Source organism: Podarcis raffonei, chromosome 17 (assembly GCF_027172205.1).
Source record: "Podarcis raffonei isolate rPodRaf1 chromosome 17, rPodRaf1.pri, whole genome shotgun sequence".
In the NCBI taxonomy this organism is placed as follows: Eukaryota; Metazoa; Chordata; class Lepidosauria; order Squamata; family Lacertidae; genus Podarcis; species Podarcis raffonei.
Genome location: NC_070618.1, coordinates 30,105,126 through 30,122,784, shown reverse-complemented (window position 1 = coordinate 30,122,784; position 17,659 = coordinate 30,105,126). Strand labels below are relative to the sequence as shown.

Below are 17,659 nucleotides of genomic sequence, written 5' to 3'. Positions count from 1 at the left end.
CAGACATTTTGGCTAAAAGAATGAAAAAAGTATTAGCTGAAGTAATTCATAAAGATCAAGCGGGCTTTCTCCCGGGCAGAAATTTGTCTGACAATACAAGGAACATCATAAACATTTTGGAGAAACTACAAGAGGACATTAATATTAAAGCTGTTCTTATATTTGTGGATGCGGAGAAAGCCTTTGACAACATTTCTTGGAGTTTTATGAAGAAAAATCTACAAGGGATGGGGGTTGGTCAGGGGTTTGAAAATGGTATGGGTGCAATCTACTCAGAGCAAAAGGCCAAGCTAATTGTTAATAATGTAGTAACAGAAGAATTTAAAATTGAGAAAGGTACACGACAAGGATGCCCAATCTCCCCATTGCTTTTTATATCTGTTTTGGAGGTCCTGTTAAATATAATAAGAAGGGATCAAATGGTTAAAGGTATTCAGGTGGGAGCAAAACAGTATAAATTGAAAGCATATGCAGATGATTTGGTATTGACACTGCAGGAACCAGAGTCCAGTACAAAAAGAGTACTGGAATTAATTCAAGAGTTTGGAAGAGTAGCTGGTTTTAAACTAAATAAAATGAAAACTAAGGTGTTAGAGAAAAATTTAACAGACGGTGAGAAAGAGAAATTCCAGAGAGAGACAGTATTAACTTTGGTTAAGAAAGTGAAATATCTAGGGGTGAATTTGACAGCAAAGAATGTTAACCTATACAAAGATAATTATGAAAAATGTTGGTCGGAGGTGAAAAGAGATTTAGAGGTTTGGTCGAACTTGAAATTGTCATTGCTGGGCCGAATTGCTGTTATAAAGATGAATGTATTGCCTAGAATGCTATTTCTGTTTCAAGCATTGCAGATTATAGATAAGATGGAGTGTTTCAAGAAGTGGCAGAAAGATATTTCAAGATTTGTCTGGCAGGGCAAGAAACCCCGAATAAAATTTAAGATTTTAACTGATGCTAAAGAAAGGGGTGGGTTTGCCCTGCCAGACTTTAAATTGTACTATGAATCAGCTGCGTTTTGCTGGCTGAGGGAATGGCTACTTCTTGAAAATACGGATGTTTTAGATTTGGAAGGTTTTAATAACGCATTCGGATGGCATGCATATCTGTGGTATGATAAGGTCAAAGTACACAGAGCATTCAAGAATCATATTGTTAGAAAATCCCTCTTCAATGTCTGGATAAGATATAAGGACTTGCTGGAAAACAAAACCCCAAGGTGGCTGTCTCCAATGGAAGCAAAAGCTTTGAAAAAACTCAATATGGAGGCCAATTGGCCGAAGTATTGGGAAATTTTAGAACAGGAAGGAGATAAGTTGAAATTACAGAGTTTTGAAAAGTTAAAGAGTAAGGTGCGTGATTGGGTCCATTATTATCAAATAATGGAGGTTTATAATTTGGATAAAAAAATTGGTTTTCAGATGGAAAAATCAAAATTGGAAACACAGCTATTAGATTCCAAAAGTAAAAATTTGTCAAAAATGTATAACTTGCTGTTGAAATGGAATACTCAAGATGAGACGGTGAAATCAGCCATGATTAAGTGGGCTCAGGATGTTGGACATAATATTATGGCGGCTGACTGGGAACAGTTATGGATCACTGGTATTAAATTTATGGCATTCAATGCCTTAAGAGAGAACATTATGAAAATGGTTTACAGATGGTACATGACACCAGTCAAGCTAGCAAAAATTTACCACTTGTCTGATAATAAATGTTGGAAATGTAAAGAGGCTGAAGGTACATTCTTTCACCTTTGGTGGACATGCCCAAAGATTAAGGCCTTTTGGGAAATAATCTATAATGAAATTAAAAGGGTATTTAAGTATACCTTTCTGAAAAAACCAGAGGCCTTTCTCTTGGGCATGGTCGGCCAATTGGTGCCAAAGAAGGATAGAACTTTCTTTATGTATTCTACGACAGCAGCAAGAATACTTATTGCAAAACATTGGAAGACACAAGATTTACCCACCCGGGAAGATTGGCAGATGAAGATGATTGACTACATGGAAATGGCAGAAATGACCAGCAGAATTCGAGACCAGGGAGAAGAGAAGGTGGAAGAAGAATGGAAGAAATTTAAAGACTATTTACAGAAATACGGCAAAATTAAAGAAATTTAGAAAGAGACTGGTATTAAACAATTTGACTTTTGCAAAAGTTGTTTTTAAGAGTGTGTGTAATATATTATTATGAAAAAGCAGGTAATGTTAAATCAGAAGGATTTGCTAAAATAACAAATTAAAATAGAATGCAAAAAGGGAGGCGAGAGGAAGTCAAAGGAACAAGTTAATGAAAGGACATTTTGGAAAGTTTATTTTTATGTGCTGTTTTTCTTTTTCTTGTACGTGTTTGATTGTTCATTTTTCTTTCTTGTTTCGTATTTTTTCTTCTTGTATTTGTGTAGTGTGTAGTGGTTTTTGTTGTTATTGTTATTGTTAGTGATGAGTTAATTGTTAAAATCTCAATAAATATAAATTAAAAAAACAAACAATATTCACACACCACTTAATCATAAAGATCAAACTGCGCTTTACACAGAAACAATCTGTAATATTCATCATGATAAAATAAAAAATGGAAAACAAGTAGATGTAACAAAATGTATCGATATAGAGATGAAGTCAACAGCTTTAGAAAAAAAAATACACCCAATAAAATTATATGTATTGCTAATTATTACTTGTAGATTCTAACAACTCCCATTGATAATAAGAAGGTTGATTTATTTTATGTTTTGAAACACCGTAGAGATAATATCTGGTGGGATTTATAAACTTGTTTACATCATTCCATGCTCAATAAAAACATCATAAAAAGGATATTGTGGCAAATTGGTGTCATTTGGAAGAGCTCAACATCCATCGTGCTTCCTTGTAAGTCTATTGTGGTTTGAGGTTCTGCAGCTTTGATTTGAATTCATTCATTCAGCCCTTCAGATGCTCTTGTCTTTGCCACTTTGAAGGGATATAAGAACAATTTCAAAGCACCTGACTCCCTTTTGTCTTGGCCACAAGATTCATACTCAATGGCAGAGTTACTGTTTTTCATACAGAAAGCTCCTGATCCAATATTTTTCCAAAAGGGTATGAGGTAGCAGGACTTAGCAGGACTAGTGAAGACTGCAACCTGAGACCCTGGAGAGGTGCTACAATTTGGAATAGACACTGACTGCATGACTCTATAAAGGGCAGCTTAAGAAAGGCATGCTCCTCAGTTTTCTAGTGGTGTTCAGAGTTATACCTTGTGATGCTGTTAATTTTGCATTTGACAGGAATATTGTGAAGCCTCAAGCTCTTCAGCTCACTCACCTCTGTGCTCCTTCATCAGTTTGTGGTTTGTAGCCAGACATTCATTCACAGTGGAATTCCATCAATTAAAAGAATACAGAATTTTAATCTATGGCCATGAACTATGCCAAGATGTTGTCTGATTGCTAAAATTTTAGTTCTATGCAAAATGAAGTTTTGTAAACTGGCCTCACTAACTTGGGAGCAGACATTCCCAGGATTCCTTGAAAGGGAGATATCAGACATTCAACTCTGCAGTGTAGACTTATTGGTCAAGTGAATGTAATAATTGGTCTAAGGGGTGACACAATTAGGTTGCTGGTTGCTCAACTGTTGTGCTAGGCTCTGTCTACTGAGGCCGGCTCTACCATTGGGCAAATGGAGGCGGCCTTTTATCAGGCAGCTGTATGGAGTGATGTTTAAGGCACATCAAATGGCTTGTTCTTTAATTTGTTATTATGGCATTTTTACGATCACGTTATGCATTTTCTGTTTTTATGTTGTAAACTGGCCTATAATAGTCAGCTGAAGGGCAGTACATAAATTTAATAAAGAAGAAAAAACAAAAAAATCATTTTATGAACAAGCATCTCCCCCAGTATTTTTGTATTAAACATCAGCTGACGAGCTGTTGCAAACTGTAACATCTTTAAAGTTCATTTTCAGATTCTACATCAATGGGAAGAGAAAATCATACAATAGTGACAGAATTTATCCTTGTTGGGTTTTCCAGTTTCCCAGACCTGCAGGTTATGTTGTTTCTGGTGTTCTCTCTTATGTTCCTGGTTACTTTGATGGCAAATATAATCATCATCACTGCGATACGGCTTAACCGCAGTCTTCACATCCCCATGTACTTCTTCCTCTCCATCCTCTCCTTCTCAGAAATCTGCTACTCACTTGTCATTATCCCCAATATGCTTGCAAATCTTCTAAGAGAGAAGACGACCATTTCCTTCATTGGCTGTGTTACTCAGATGTTCCTTTTCCTGGGCTTTGCATGCACAAATTGTATGCTTCTAGCAGTGATGGGGTATGACCGATATGTCTCCATATGCAAACCGTTACGTTATCAGATTCTGATGAATCAGAGACTCTGCATCAAACTGGTGGCTTGTTCAGCAACAACTGGATTTCTTTTTTCCACCTCAGAGACTATAATCATATTTACCTTGCCTTTCTGTGGACCAAATAAACTTAAGCACTTCTTTTGCGATTTATCACCTTTGCTTGAATTAGCCTGTGGCCGAAACTACATAGGTGAAATTGTCATTACCATTATTTGTGTTTTGGTTGTAATTTGTTCATTCTTGTTCATCCTTCTCTCGTACATTTTAATTGCAAACACTGTCTTGAAAATCCCCACAATGGCTGGGAAGCGAAAAGCCTTTTCCACTTGTGCCTCCCATCTTATTGTGGTCATAGTGCACTTTGGGTGTGCTTCCATTATCTACTTAAGGCCCAAATCCAGTTACACGCTAGATCAGACTATTTTTATTTCTGTCTCTTACACAATGGTGACTCCCTTGTTGAACCCCTTAGTGTACAGCCTGAGAAACAAAGATGTCCAAATAGCACTTAAGAAATCGCTTGGCAAAAGCTCCTGTACCCTAAGAATGTGAAAATTAAGCGTTAGCCACTTTGAAGAGGAATTATGAAACCCAACAAATATGTGTAGTTTCATGGACAAAGAATGCCTCAAATAGTATTGTAGCTTTTTCTCATCTTTTTAAAAATTCATTTGTATATGGAATATTCACTTGGAAAAACGTGGCCTTGCTTTAGCAGTTACAAACAACTTTGATTTTCTCTTTAGTACATCACTGGAAAATAAATTGGGTTTTCGGAATTTTCTCATAAATGAACCTGTAATCATTCAGCCCTGCAGCAAAGGAAACTTTTCTAAAGATTACTGTTGTTTTCTCCCAAATCCTAGCCCACATTTTCTCTACCAATCATTCACGCCGAACTATTTCAAGCTCATATAGTGCTGAGACTGAAGTGTCAAAATTGTTCTTGTTGAATAGCTGCTACCCGTATATTTTGATTGGGTTCAGTTTGGGGTACATTTCTGTTTATCTTTGTGGAGGTGGCTTTTTCTGCCCCTCCTTGTCCCCAGTAATGGCTATTTTCAAGGAGGGAATCTGTTTTTTCAAAGCTGGAATTCTTGTAACCAAACACACTTAATTTCTGCTCTTTTGCTTTCATGTAGTATGTTCTGATATTTGCTTTCTGTAACATGTTGGCAAGGACGTAACAATATATTGTATACAAAATACAGCATATATATTATACAGCAAATTATATATATAATTTAAAACTGACACTTTAATTACGTTCAAAACCATGCCCAAAGAAAGGCTATATCATATTATATTCCCATTACATAATCAGATATGCATTTGGATCGTTAATTTGCAGTGCTATCATGTCTGAGTGGACCCCTCACCCCCGATTTTCCTGCATTGGACCACATAATGTTTTTGTCCTTCAGTTGGCATTCTAGAATAATGTAGCTGCCAGGCTGATTTTCCTTCTACCATAAAACACACAATATATCCGACTTACGGGTTAGCGCCATTGGCGAATGGCGGAGTTCCTCCGAAAGGAGGAATGGGCTCCGTGGGAATTGGGTCTTCCTGCCGTGGCGAAGGCGGGGGCCCGCTAGAAATCCCAGGCGGAAGAAGCCTGGGAACGTGGGGTTCGGCAGAGCACCAAAAGCGCCTCCCCTACTCACGAGGAAACCCATTTTCGGGCTCCAGAGTGAAGTGGGGTGAGCAGCGCGGTGCTGCGAACTGATTGCTACTTCCATGGAGGGAAGCCGCGCAGCCATCGCCGGAGAGCGCTGACTTTTTCCTGATGACATTTGGACTCTAAATCAAGTACCCGTGAGTAAAAAGGGAGAATTGGATTAAGAAATCTGCAAAATTTATGAATTAGGTAGCGGGAAGGTGTAAACAGGAAGTCCGCCTCCCGTTCTTGTATATAGAATGAAGCAAAGATCCTGCAATCTAATAGCCTGAAAACCTCTTTTAAAGTTGGAAATTTCCTGCATCCATAACCAACAAAACCCCCTTGGAAGCAGGAGAAAGGGGGGGGGGGAATTTGACTGTTTTATTCTGCAGGAGGAGAGTAAAGGAATTTAAGTTTCCACCGTCCCAAACCTGGGGACGGGGTGTCGGGACAGAAATTGGAGACGTCCATTGATTGAAAGTGAAGTATTTTGACAGATAGCCAAAACAAAAAGAGAAACAAATTAACTTCAACGCTACTTTCTGCATTTTTGCTTTTTAAAGAAACAAAGTATTTGAAACCGAAAGGACTTGAAATCGAAAGTAATTTCCTTTGTTGGATACATTTTAAAAATGGATACAAATAGAAATTGTATCCCCTAGAGGGAGCCTGTCAGTTTGCTGTTGCAGCTTACTTGGAGACGCTACGTGAGATTTGGATTGTGGGACCAGCCGTTTGACCTTGTCCTTGAGCAGAAATGTGTTGGCAGGAAGGTTTGGTGTCTGCCCTTGGCATGACTAATGCTTTGCTGGAGCAGCTGCACGAAAAAATGAGTTTGATGAATGAAAAATTGGACTTTATGAATGCTGTGGCCAGTGAATATGATTTAACAGGGAATAAGGACAAAGAAGTTATACAGCGACCAATTCAGGAATCTGGTTTGACAAGGCAAGTCCAAGGGCAGATGGAGAAGGAAGAGGCAGTAGTTATTTCTCAAATAACACAAATGGAAAGATCCAAAGTTTTGCAGGAACAAAAGCTACTGTCTTGGAAGATTGAACTTGGAGAGTGCTGGGAAGTATTTGAAGTCAAGGAAGCTTTTAACTCTAGTGGGACTATGAAACAGGTGAACAACTATCTTCTGGATAAATACTTTTTGGACTACAAAGATGAAGATGGGGAGTGGGACTGGGGGGAAGGGGACAATTTGATGAAGGAAAATGGAAATCATTACTGGATGGAACCCTCCGGAGACCCACTCACCCAGAAACCAACAATAGATAAAGAAGTGCGTAAGCACAAACAAGAACAAAAAAATTTGCAGAAGGGGCCTAGAAGAGATTTAAGGGCCTCGGACATTAGAACACCAGATTGATGGACTAGATGTAATGGACAGTAAGGACTGACATGACCAGAAACCAGGAAGAAGGGATGTTGGATAAAAATTAGAGATATGAAGGGAATTTTTTTTGGTTATTTTTGGAATTTGTGTAATATAGATGAAATTTGAGGGAATATGCTGGAAAGGAATTAAATTGGCTTTAGTAGAAATGATTTTAAGGAGAAATGTATGAATGTGATGTGATTTTGAAATTTTAAGATTTTTAAGATAAGATAAGGTTAAATAGATTAAGGTAAATTGAATAATAGATTATATTAAATGATGGAAAGGTTATGTTGATTAATAAATAAGACAGACTCTGAAGATTAACTATTTAAATTAAAATTGAGAACTATGGGAAGAATTTGCTGAAATAACGAATTGAACTGGAATACAGGGGGGGAGGTGTGAGGAGGTCTAAGAATTAAGCAAATGAAAAGCTGTAATTTGAGATTTGTATTTTATCTTTTTTCTTTTTTTTTCTTTTTTGGGTTAGGGTTGGGTTTTTTTCATGTATTGATGGAACTTTGAATAAATATCATTTCAAAAAACAAACAAACAAACAAAAAACAATATATCAAGAAAGGTCCAGCATAATTCAGTAGTGTGGAAGGGGTTGGGTGCAGTTCTACTGTATGGTGTGGTTGGGATAGAATGGTCTGAATGGTGTCCATTCTTCAGCACCTTTTCCGCACAGAGTCTCAGCAGAGCAAGCAAAGACTCTCCTCCCTTGAAGAGAGGGGAGTGGTTGTGGGCGGGAGCCCGAGCACCGCCCCTAGCAGGGGGCATTAGCCCCCTGCCTCCTCCTCTCACCTGGCTGGCGCCCACGCCCCCTCGGCAGGCATCCAACCAGGTGCCTTCGAGGGGGCGTGTTCAGCAGCCTTTTGCGGCGGTGCCAGCCTCTCCTTGGCCTCATTCTTCTCCGTCCTCTCGTCGCGAGTCACCCACCCTCCACTCCCTTTTAGCTCAGGGTCTTTGTTCTTTGGCCTTGCTATGGACCTTAGGTTGGTCACCCTGATTGTCTAGGGGGCCTGGTAGGAATTTTTCCATTTGGCATTAGGCTTTTCGGTTTTTTCGCCTACCTCGTAGCAATCGTCACAACTTTTTGTGGTATTGGTGGGTAGGTTAGGCATTGGAATAATGTGTTGTGGTGTGTCGAAGGGCTTGGTGTGGCCATCGCCTATGCCTTCAATTTTTGGGTATTCCCAGGATTCCTCGAAAGGGAGATATCAGACATTCAACTCTGCAGTGTAGACTTATTGGTCCAGTGAATGTAATAATATGTCTGTAGGGTGACATGATTAATTTCTTGGTTGCACAACTGTTGTGCTAGGCTCTGTCTACTGAGGCCGGTTCTACCATTGGGCAAATGGAGGCGGCCTTTTCTCAGGCAGCTGCATGGAGTGATGTTTGTTGTTGTTGTTGTTTAGTCGTTTAGTCGTGTCCGACTCTTCGTGACCCCATGGATCAGAGCACGCCAGGCACTCCTGTCTTCCACTGCCTCCCACAGTTTAGTCAAACTCATCCTGGTAGCTTCGAGAACACTGTCCAACCATCTCGTCCTCTGTCGTCCCCTTCTCCTTGTGCCCTCCATCTTTCTCAACATCCGGGTCTTTTCCAAGGAGTCTTCTCTTCTCATGAGGTGGCCAAAGTATTGGAGCCTCAGCTTCAGGATCTTCTTGCAGTCCATGGGACTCTCAAGAGTCTCCTCCAGCACCATAATTCAAAAGCATCAATTCTTCGGCGATCAGCCTTCTCTATGGTCCAGCTCTCACTTCCATACATCACTACTGGGAAAGCCATAGCTTTTGCAATACAGACCTTTGTTGGCAAGGTGATGTCTCTGCTTTTTAAGATGCTGTCTAGGTTTGTCATTGCTTTTCTCCCAAGAAGCAGGCGTCTTTTAATTTCGTGGCTGCTGTCACCATCTGCAGTGATTATGGAGCCCAAGAAAGTAAAATCTCTCACTGCCTCCATTTCTTCTCCTTCTATTTGCCAGGAGGTGATGGGACGAGTGGCCATGATCTTCGTTTTTTTGATGTTGAGCTTCAGACCATATTTTGCGCTCTCCTCTTTCACCCTCATTAAAAGGTTCTTTAATTCCTCCTCACTTTCTGCCACCAAGGTTGTGTCATCTGCATATCTGAGGTTGTTGATATTTCTTCCCGCAATCTTAATTCCAGCCCAGCCTTTTGCATGATGAATTCTGCATATAAGTTAAATAAGCAGGGAGACAATATACAGCCTTGTCGTACTCCTTTCCCAATTTTGAACCAACCAGTTGTTCCATATCCAGTTCTAACTGTAGCTTCTTGTCCCACATAGAGATTTCTCAGGAGACAGATGAGGTGATCAGACACTCCCATTTCTTTAAGAACTTGCCATAGTTTGCTGTGGTCGACACAGTCAAAGGCTTTTGCATAGTCAATGAAACAGAAGTAGATGTCTTTCTGGAACTCTCTAGCTTTCTCCATAATCCAGTGCATGATTGCAATTTGGTCTGTGGTTCCTCTGCCTCTTCTAAAACCACCTTGCACTTCTGGAAGTTCTCGGTCCACATACTGCTTGAGTCTTCCTTGTAGAATTTTAAGCATAACCTTGCTAGCGTGTGAAATGAGTGCAATTGTGCGGTAGTTGGAGCATTCTTTAGCACTGCCCTTCTTTGGGATTGGGATGTAGACTGATCTTCTCCAATCCTCTGGCCACTGCTGAGTTTTCCAAACTTGCTGGCATATTGAGTGTAGCACTTTAACAGCATCATCTTTTAAAATTTTAAATAGTTCAGCTGGAATACCATCACTTCCACTGGCTTTGTTATTAGCAGTGCTTTCCAAGGCCCATTTGACTTCACTCTCCAGGATGTCTGACTCAAGGTCAGCAACCACACTACCTGGGGTGTACGAGCTATCCATATCTTTCTGGTATAATTCCTCCGTGTATTTGCCACCTCTTCTTGATGTCTTCTGCTTCTGTTAGGTCCTTTCCACTTTTGTCCTTTATTATGGTAATCTTTGTACGAAATGTTCCTTTCATATCTCCAATTTTCTTGAACACATTTCTGGTTCTTCCCATTCCGTTGTTTTCCTCTATTTCTTTGCATTGCTCATTTAAGAAGGCCTTCTTGTCTCTCCTTGCTATTTTTTTGAAATCTGCATTCAATTTCCTGTATCTTTCACTATCTCCCTCGCATTTTGCTTGCCTTCTCTCCCCCGCTATTTGTAGGGCCTCATTGGACAGCCACTTTGCTTTCTTGCATTTCCTTTTCATTGGGATGGTTTTCGTTGCTGCCACCTGTATAATGTTGCGAGCCTCCATCCATAGTTCTTCAGGCACTCTGTCCACCAAATCTAAATCCTTAAACCTGTTTAAGTGATGTTTAAGGCACATCAAATGGTTTTTATTGCTATTGCATTTTTACGGTCACATTATGCATTTTGTGTTTTTACGTTGTAAAGTGTCCTGTGATAGTCAGCTGAAGGGCAGTACATAAATTTAATAAAGAACAAAAAATAAATAATCATTTTATGAATAATAATAATAATAATAATATAATTTATTATTTATACCCCGCCCATCTGGCTGGGCCTCCCCAGCCACTCTGGGTGGCTTCCAAAAGAATATTAAAATACTGTGATAAATAAAACATTAAAAGCATCCCTAAACAGGGCTGCCTTCAGATGTCTTCTAAAAGTCTGGTAGTTGTTGTTCTCTTTGACATCTGGTGGGAGGGCGTTCTACAGGGAGGGCGCCACTACCGAGAAGGCCCTCTGCCTGGTTCCCTGTAACTTGGCTTCTCGCAGTGAAGGAACCGCCAGAAGGCCCTCGGTGCTGGACCTCAGTGTCCGGGTAGAACGATGGGGGTGGAGATGCTCCTTCAGGTATACTGGACCGAGGCCGTTTAGGGCTTTAAAGGTCAGCACCAACACTTTGAACAAACCTCTCCCCAAGTATTTTTGTATAAAACATCAGATGATGACCACTGTTGGAATCTGTAATACCTTTAAAGTTTATTTTCAGATTCTACATCAATGGGAAGAGGAAGTCAAACAGTGGTGACAGAATTTATCCTTGCTGGGTTTTCCAATTTCCCAAACCTGAAGATTCCCTTGTTTCTGGCATTGGTCCTAGCCGACTATCCGGCTTCAGCCTGTTTGCTTGAAGACCGGGAAGGGTTAACACCAGCAGGGGGAGCCCTGCTGATGCACATCAACTAGGGACTTGCCCGGGGTCACCGCTCAGGGGGGCGCTTTAGGCCACGCCCCCCGGAATCCTTCACCGGACTACCCTTCGATATTTTGGGGGAGGTGATGGCGCTCCTCCCCCCCAACACATCTACATAACAATACCCCTACCAATGCCTAACCGCCAAAACCAAAGAAGTTGTGACGAGAGGGAGATCCCGGTCCCTGCTTGCCTTAAATGAGGCAAGCCACACCCCCTGAGCCAGCCGATTGGCTGGCCAGGGGATGACGCGGCCCGAGGATTCGCCTGATTGCGCGGGGCTGGAAGCCAGCCTCCGTGCGTGTGTTGGGGGCGTGAAGCGCACCACCACCACCACCACAACAACAACATCAACACCACCACCTCCTCCTGAGGTCGGAAGTGGCTTTGTCCTTCACTTAGTATTCCAGAACAATGTAGCTGCCAGGCTGATTTTCCTTCTCTCAAAAATATGAAATATCTGAAGAAAGGTCCAACCTGATTCAGTATTGTGGAAGGGGTTGGCTGCAACTCTACTGTATGGTGTGGTTGGGAGGGAATGGTCTGAATGGTGCCCATTTCTCAGCACCTTTTCCTCACTTCAGTCTGAGCAGAGCAAGCAAGCTGTTACCTGGAGAGAATGGGAATGGGAGGCAGTATTGAAAGAAGTTACCGGATTAATTGGTGTGTGTGTGTGTCTTTGTGTGTCAAGGAGGACTTCCCCTGTACGCGAAAACAGGCTCTGGTGGATTGAGCTGATGAGACCAATAGTGGCTTCAACAGCCAAGAAGGCAGTTTCTACCAGAGGAGTCTCTTTATAGCTGGAAGTGTGAGGGCCTGGGCCTTGCCCCCTAGGCCAGCTGGTAAAGGCTTTGTAAGGGAGCAGGCCTTGCACTCCTCACCACAGCCGACGGTGACCCTTGGGTCCTTTTCAACTCTAAGATTTTATGGTTCCAACAACAACAATGGGAAAAAAAGAACCATTCATGCAATGCTGCTCAAAACGTAGATGCCCAAGACAGTTGTTTACCTATAATATCAACTGTGAGTGACAAAACTTCTCCATATGTTTATTTGGGCTATGGGACGGTTGATGCCTGTTTGACTCAGCATTGCCAAAAGATAGAAAGAGCTACCAAATGGAATAGAATCAGCCTGTTTTCGTCTCCCTGCAGCTAAGCCCTCTCTGACATGTTAGATGTTCAGAGAGCGCAATGTCCCATAACCTTCCTTAACCAATGATCACGGGATGGGGATCTGGATTTCCAGTGACTAGCAATGGAGATTTTAGCTGCTGCTTAGAACAAAAATACAAGAGGATAGTGGTCAATGGTTGGGTTGTATTGCTTTCTAGAGAAAGTAATGCCAAATCTGGATCCATTGAAAAGGGTTGACCTACAATAATAGGAATTAGATTAAACACCTGGGTCCAGAAGTCATTGAGAATGCAGATACTGCCATGAAGTTATTTAGTATCCTCTGCAAAGGAAAATGAGCTTAGCTTGGATTGTGGAGCATCAGTAATATATTATCTGTGAAAATATTCAGTTTATGCTCATCTCCTTGAACCCTGATGTCTTCAGTACCCTGTGAGATATTAGATTTCATGAGATGGAACTTTCCCTGCCTTTTTGTCGATGGGTGCTCCTTATCCCAGAGCCATTTGTCCTGTACGCTATTTTTATCTATTAAGCAATATTCACAAACCACTTGATCAGAAAGACCCAAACAATCTGTAATATTCATCATGATAAAAGAAAAAATGGAAATCAAGTAGACATAATAAAATGTATCGATATAGAGATGAAGTAAAGAGTTTTAGGAAAAAATGCACCCAATAAAATTACATGTATTGTTAATTATTTCTTGTAGATTTTAACAACTCCCATTGATAATAAGATGGTTGGTTTATTTTATGTTTTGAAATACCGTGGAGATAATATCTGGTGGGATTTATAATCATGTTTACATTGTTCCATGCTCAGTAGAAACATCATAAAAAGGATATTGTGGCAAATTGCTGTCATTTGGAAGAGCTCAACATCCATCGTGCTTCCTTGTAAGTCTATTGGGGTTTGAGGTTCTGAAGCTTTGTTTTGAATTTATTCATTCAGCCCTTCAGATGCTCTTGTCCAGGGATCAGCAATCATTTTCAGCAGGGGGCCAGTCCACTGTCCATCAGACCTTGTGGTGGGCCGGACTATATTTTTTTTGGGGGGGGGAATGAACGAATTCCTATGCCGCACATATAATCCAGAGATGCATTTTAAATAAAAGCACACATTCAGCTACTGTAAAAACATGCTGATTCCCAGTCTGTCCAAGGGCCGGATTTAGAAGGCGATTGGGCTGGATCTGGCCCCTGGGCCTTAGTTTGCCTTACCCATGCTCTTGTCTGCCACTTTAAAGGTAAATACGAACAAAATCATTTTTGTGATGAACTATGCCAAGATGTTGTCTGATTGGTAAAATTTTAGTTCTATGGCAAATGCAGTTTTGTAAACAGGCTCTAATGCCTCACTAACTTGGGAAAAGACATTCCCAGGATTCCTCGAAAGGGAGATATCAGACATTCAACTCTGCAGTGTAGACTTGTTGGTAAAGTGAATGTCATAAAAGGACTAAGGGGTGACACAATTATTTTGCTGGTTGCACAACTGTTGTGCTTGGTTCGGTCTACTGAGGCCGGTTCTACCATTGGGACAATGGAGGCGGCCTTTTCTCAGGCAGCTGTATAGTGTGCTGTTTAAGGCACATCAAATGGTTTGTTATTGTTATTACATTTTTACTGTCACATTATGCATTTTGTGTTTTTAATTTATAAACTGGCCTGTGATAGCCAGCTGAAGGGCAGTACATGCGTAAATTTAATAAAGAACAAAAAAAAAATCATTTTATGAACAAGCATCTCCCCCAGTATTTTTGTATTAAACATCAGCTGACGAGCACTGTTGCAATCTCTAACATCTTTAAAGTTCATTTTCAGATTCTACATCAATGGGAAGAAAAAATCAAACAATAGTGACAGAATTTATCCTTGCTGGGTTTTCCAATTTCCCAGACCTGCAGGTTATGTTGTTTCTGGTGTTCTCTCTTATGTACCTGGTAACTTTGATGGGAAATATAATCATCATCACTACGATACGGCTTAACCGCAGCCTCCACATCCCCATGTACTTCTTCCTCTCCATCCTCTCCTTCTCAGAAATCTGCTACTCACTTGTCATTATCCCCAATATGCTTGCAAATCTTCTAAGAGAGAAGAAGACCATTTCCTTCATTGGCTGTGTTACTCAGATGTTCCTTTTCCTGGGCTTTGGGTGTACAAATTGTATGCTTCTAGCAGTGATGGGGTATGACCGATATGTCTCCATATGCAAACCGTTACGTTATCAGATTCTGATGAATCAAAGACTCTGTACCAAGCTGGTGGCTTGTTCAGCAACAACTGGATTTCTTTTTTCCACCTCAGAGACTATAATCATATTTACCTTGCCTTTCTGTGGACCAAATAAACTTAAGCACTTCTTTTGTGATTTATCACCTTTGCTTGAATTAGCCTGTGGCCGAAACTACATAGGTGAAATTGTCATTACCATTATTTCTTTTTTGGTTGTAATTTGTTCATTCTTGTTCATCCTTCTCTCGTACATTTTAATTGCAAACACTGTCTTGAAAATCCCCACAACGGCTGGGAAGCGTAAAGCCTTTTCCACTTGTGCCTCCCATCTTATTGTGGTCGTGGTGCACTTTGGGTGTGCTTCCATTATCTACTTAAGGCCCAAATCTAGTTACACGCTAGATGAGACTACTTTTATTTCTGTCTCTTACACAATGGTGACTCCCTTGTTGAACCCCTTAGTGTATAGCCTGAGAAACAAAGATGTCCAAATAGCGCTTAAGAAATCGCTTGGCAAAAGCTCCTGCACCCAAAGAATGTGAAAATTGTTATCCACTTTGAAGAGGAATTATGAAACCCAACAAATACTGTATCTGTAGTTTAATGGACAAAGAATACCTCAAATAGTATTGTAGCTTTTTCTCATCTTTTAAAACATTCATCTGTGTATGGAATATTCATTTGGAAAAATGTGGCCTTGCTTTAGCATTTACAAACAACTTTGATTTTCTCTTTAGTGCATCACTGGAAAATAAATTGGGTTTTTGGAATTTTCGCATACATGAACCTGTAATCATTCAGCCCCGCAACAAAGGAAATATTTCTAAAGATTACTATTGTTTTCTCCCAAATCCTAGCCCTCATTTTCACTACCAAACATTCACGCAGAACTATTTCAAGCTCATATAGTGCTGAGACTGAAGTGTGAGAATTGTTCTTGTTGGGGTCAGTTTGGTGTCCATTTCTGCTTATCTTTGGTACGTAATTATTTCTGCCCTTCCTTGTCCCCAGTAATGGCTATTTTAAAAGAGGGGATCATATATGTTGTGTTTTCAAAGGTTGGAATTCATGTAACCAGACACACTTAATTTCTGCTCTTTTGCTTTCATGTGATTTGTTCTGACATTTGCTTTCTGTAACATGTCGGCAAGGACGTAACAATATATTGTCCACAAAATGGAGCATTGCAATTTTTCGATATGCATTTATCTTAGCATTCATATTTATATAATTTAAACCTTACACTTTAATTACTTTCAGAAACATGCCCAAAAAAGGCTATATCATTTTATTTGCCCATTACTTACTTAGATATGTAATTTGATATGTAATTTGCAGTGCTATCATGTCTGAGCGGACCCCTCACCCCCTGATTTTCCTGTATGCCACAGGAGGTTGTTGTCCTTCAGCTGGCATTCCAGAATAAAGTAGCTGCCAGGCTGATTTTCCTTCTCTCAGAAAATATACAATATCTGAAGCAAGATCCAGCATGATCCAGTAGTGTGGAAGGGGTGCGATTCTACTGTATGGTGTGGTTGGGAGGGAATAATCTGAATGGTGTCCTTTTTTCAACATCTTTTCCGCAGTGAGTCTGAGCAGAGCAAGCAAGCTGTTATCTGGGGAGAATGGGAATGGCAGGCAGTATTGAAAGAAGTTACTGGATTAATTGGGTTGTGTGTGTGTATGTGTGTGTGTAGGAGGAATTTTCCCTTATGCAAAGACAGGCTCTGGCAGATTGAGCTAATGAGATCAATAGTGGGTCCAACAGCGAAGAAGGCTGTTTCTGCCAGAGGAGTCCCTTTATAGCTAGAAGTGTGAGGGCCTTGGCCTTGCCCCCTAGGCCAGCTGGAAAGGCCTTATAAGGGAGTAGGCCCTGTATTTATTTTATGTATGTATTTATGTATTTTAAGAGAGCCAGTGTTGTGTAGTGGTTAAGAGTGGTGGACTTGTAATCTTGTGAACTGGGTACGATTCCCCATTCCTCCACATGCAGCTGCTGGGTGACCTTGGGCTAGTCACATTTCTCTGAAGTCTCTCAGCCCCACTCACCTCACAGAGTGTTTGTTATGAGGGAGGAAGGGAAGGAGATTGTTATCCGCTTTGAGACTCCTTTGGGTAGTGATAAAGTGGGATATCAAATCCAAACTCCTCCTCCTCCTCCTCCTCCTCCTCCTCCTCTTCTTCTTCTTCTTCTTCTTCTTCTTCTTCGTCTTCCTCTTCGTCTTCGTCTTCTATCCTCCCCACAGCCAATGGTGACCCTTGGGTCCCTTCCAAATCTTTGATTCTATGATTCCAACAACAACCATGAGGGAAAAAACCCGTTAATGCAATGCAGCTCAAAATGTAGATTCCCAAGACAGCTGTTTACCATATAATATCAACTGTGAATGACAAAACTTCTCCATATGTGTATTTGGGTTATGGGATGGTTGATGCCTGTTAGGCTCAGCATTGCCAAAAGATGGAAAGACCTACCAAATGGAATAGAAACATTCTGTTTTTGTCTCCCTGCCGCTAAGCCCTCTGTTGTGTATTGAGTCAAAGGATTTTATATCTGTATTATTATTGTCTGTATTTGCATTAGGGTAAAGTAACTGCCTTTTGGTTCCAGAGGGTACAGCTACTATTGGTACATTTAAGCTGCTGTATTTG

The 17,659-nt window shown here is 40.7% G+C and overlaps 2 protein-coding genes across 2 annotated transcripts; both read left to right on the top strand.

Moving 5' to 3' along the window:
• The first annotated feature begins 3,970 nt into the window (after window positions 1–3,970).
• On the top strand, window positions 3,971–4,915 carry LOC128405204 (olfactory receptor 10T2-like). The gene has a single exon (XM_053371559.1). The coding sequence runs from the start codon at window positions 3,971–3,973 to the stop codon at window positions 4,913–4,915; it is 945 nt and encodes a 314-aa protein (XP_053227534.1).
• Window positions 4,916–14,555: 9,640 nt separating this feature from the next.
• On the top strand, window positions 14,556–15,549 carry LOC128405199 (olfactory receptor 10T2-like). The gene has a single exon (XM_053371555.1). It carries the CDS (start codon window positions 14,605–14,607, stop codon window positions 15,547–15,549), a length of 945 nt encoding a protein of 314 aa, XP_053227530.1. The 5' UTR covers window positions 14,556–14,604.
• The last annotated feature ends 2,110 nt before the right edge of the window (window positions 15,550–17,659 follow it).

Excerpts from the sequence above, each read along its gene's own strand:
- LOC128405204 (XM_053371559.1), top strand. The coding sequence starts at position 3,971 with ATGGGAAGAGAAAATCATACAATAGTGACAGAATTTATCCTTGTTGGG.
- LOC128405199 (XM_053371555.1), top strand. The coding sequence starts at position 14,605 with ATGGGAAGAAAAAATCAAACAATAGTGACAGAATTTATCCTTGCTGGG.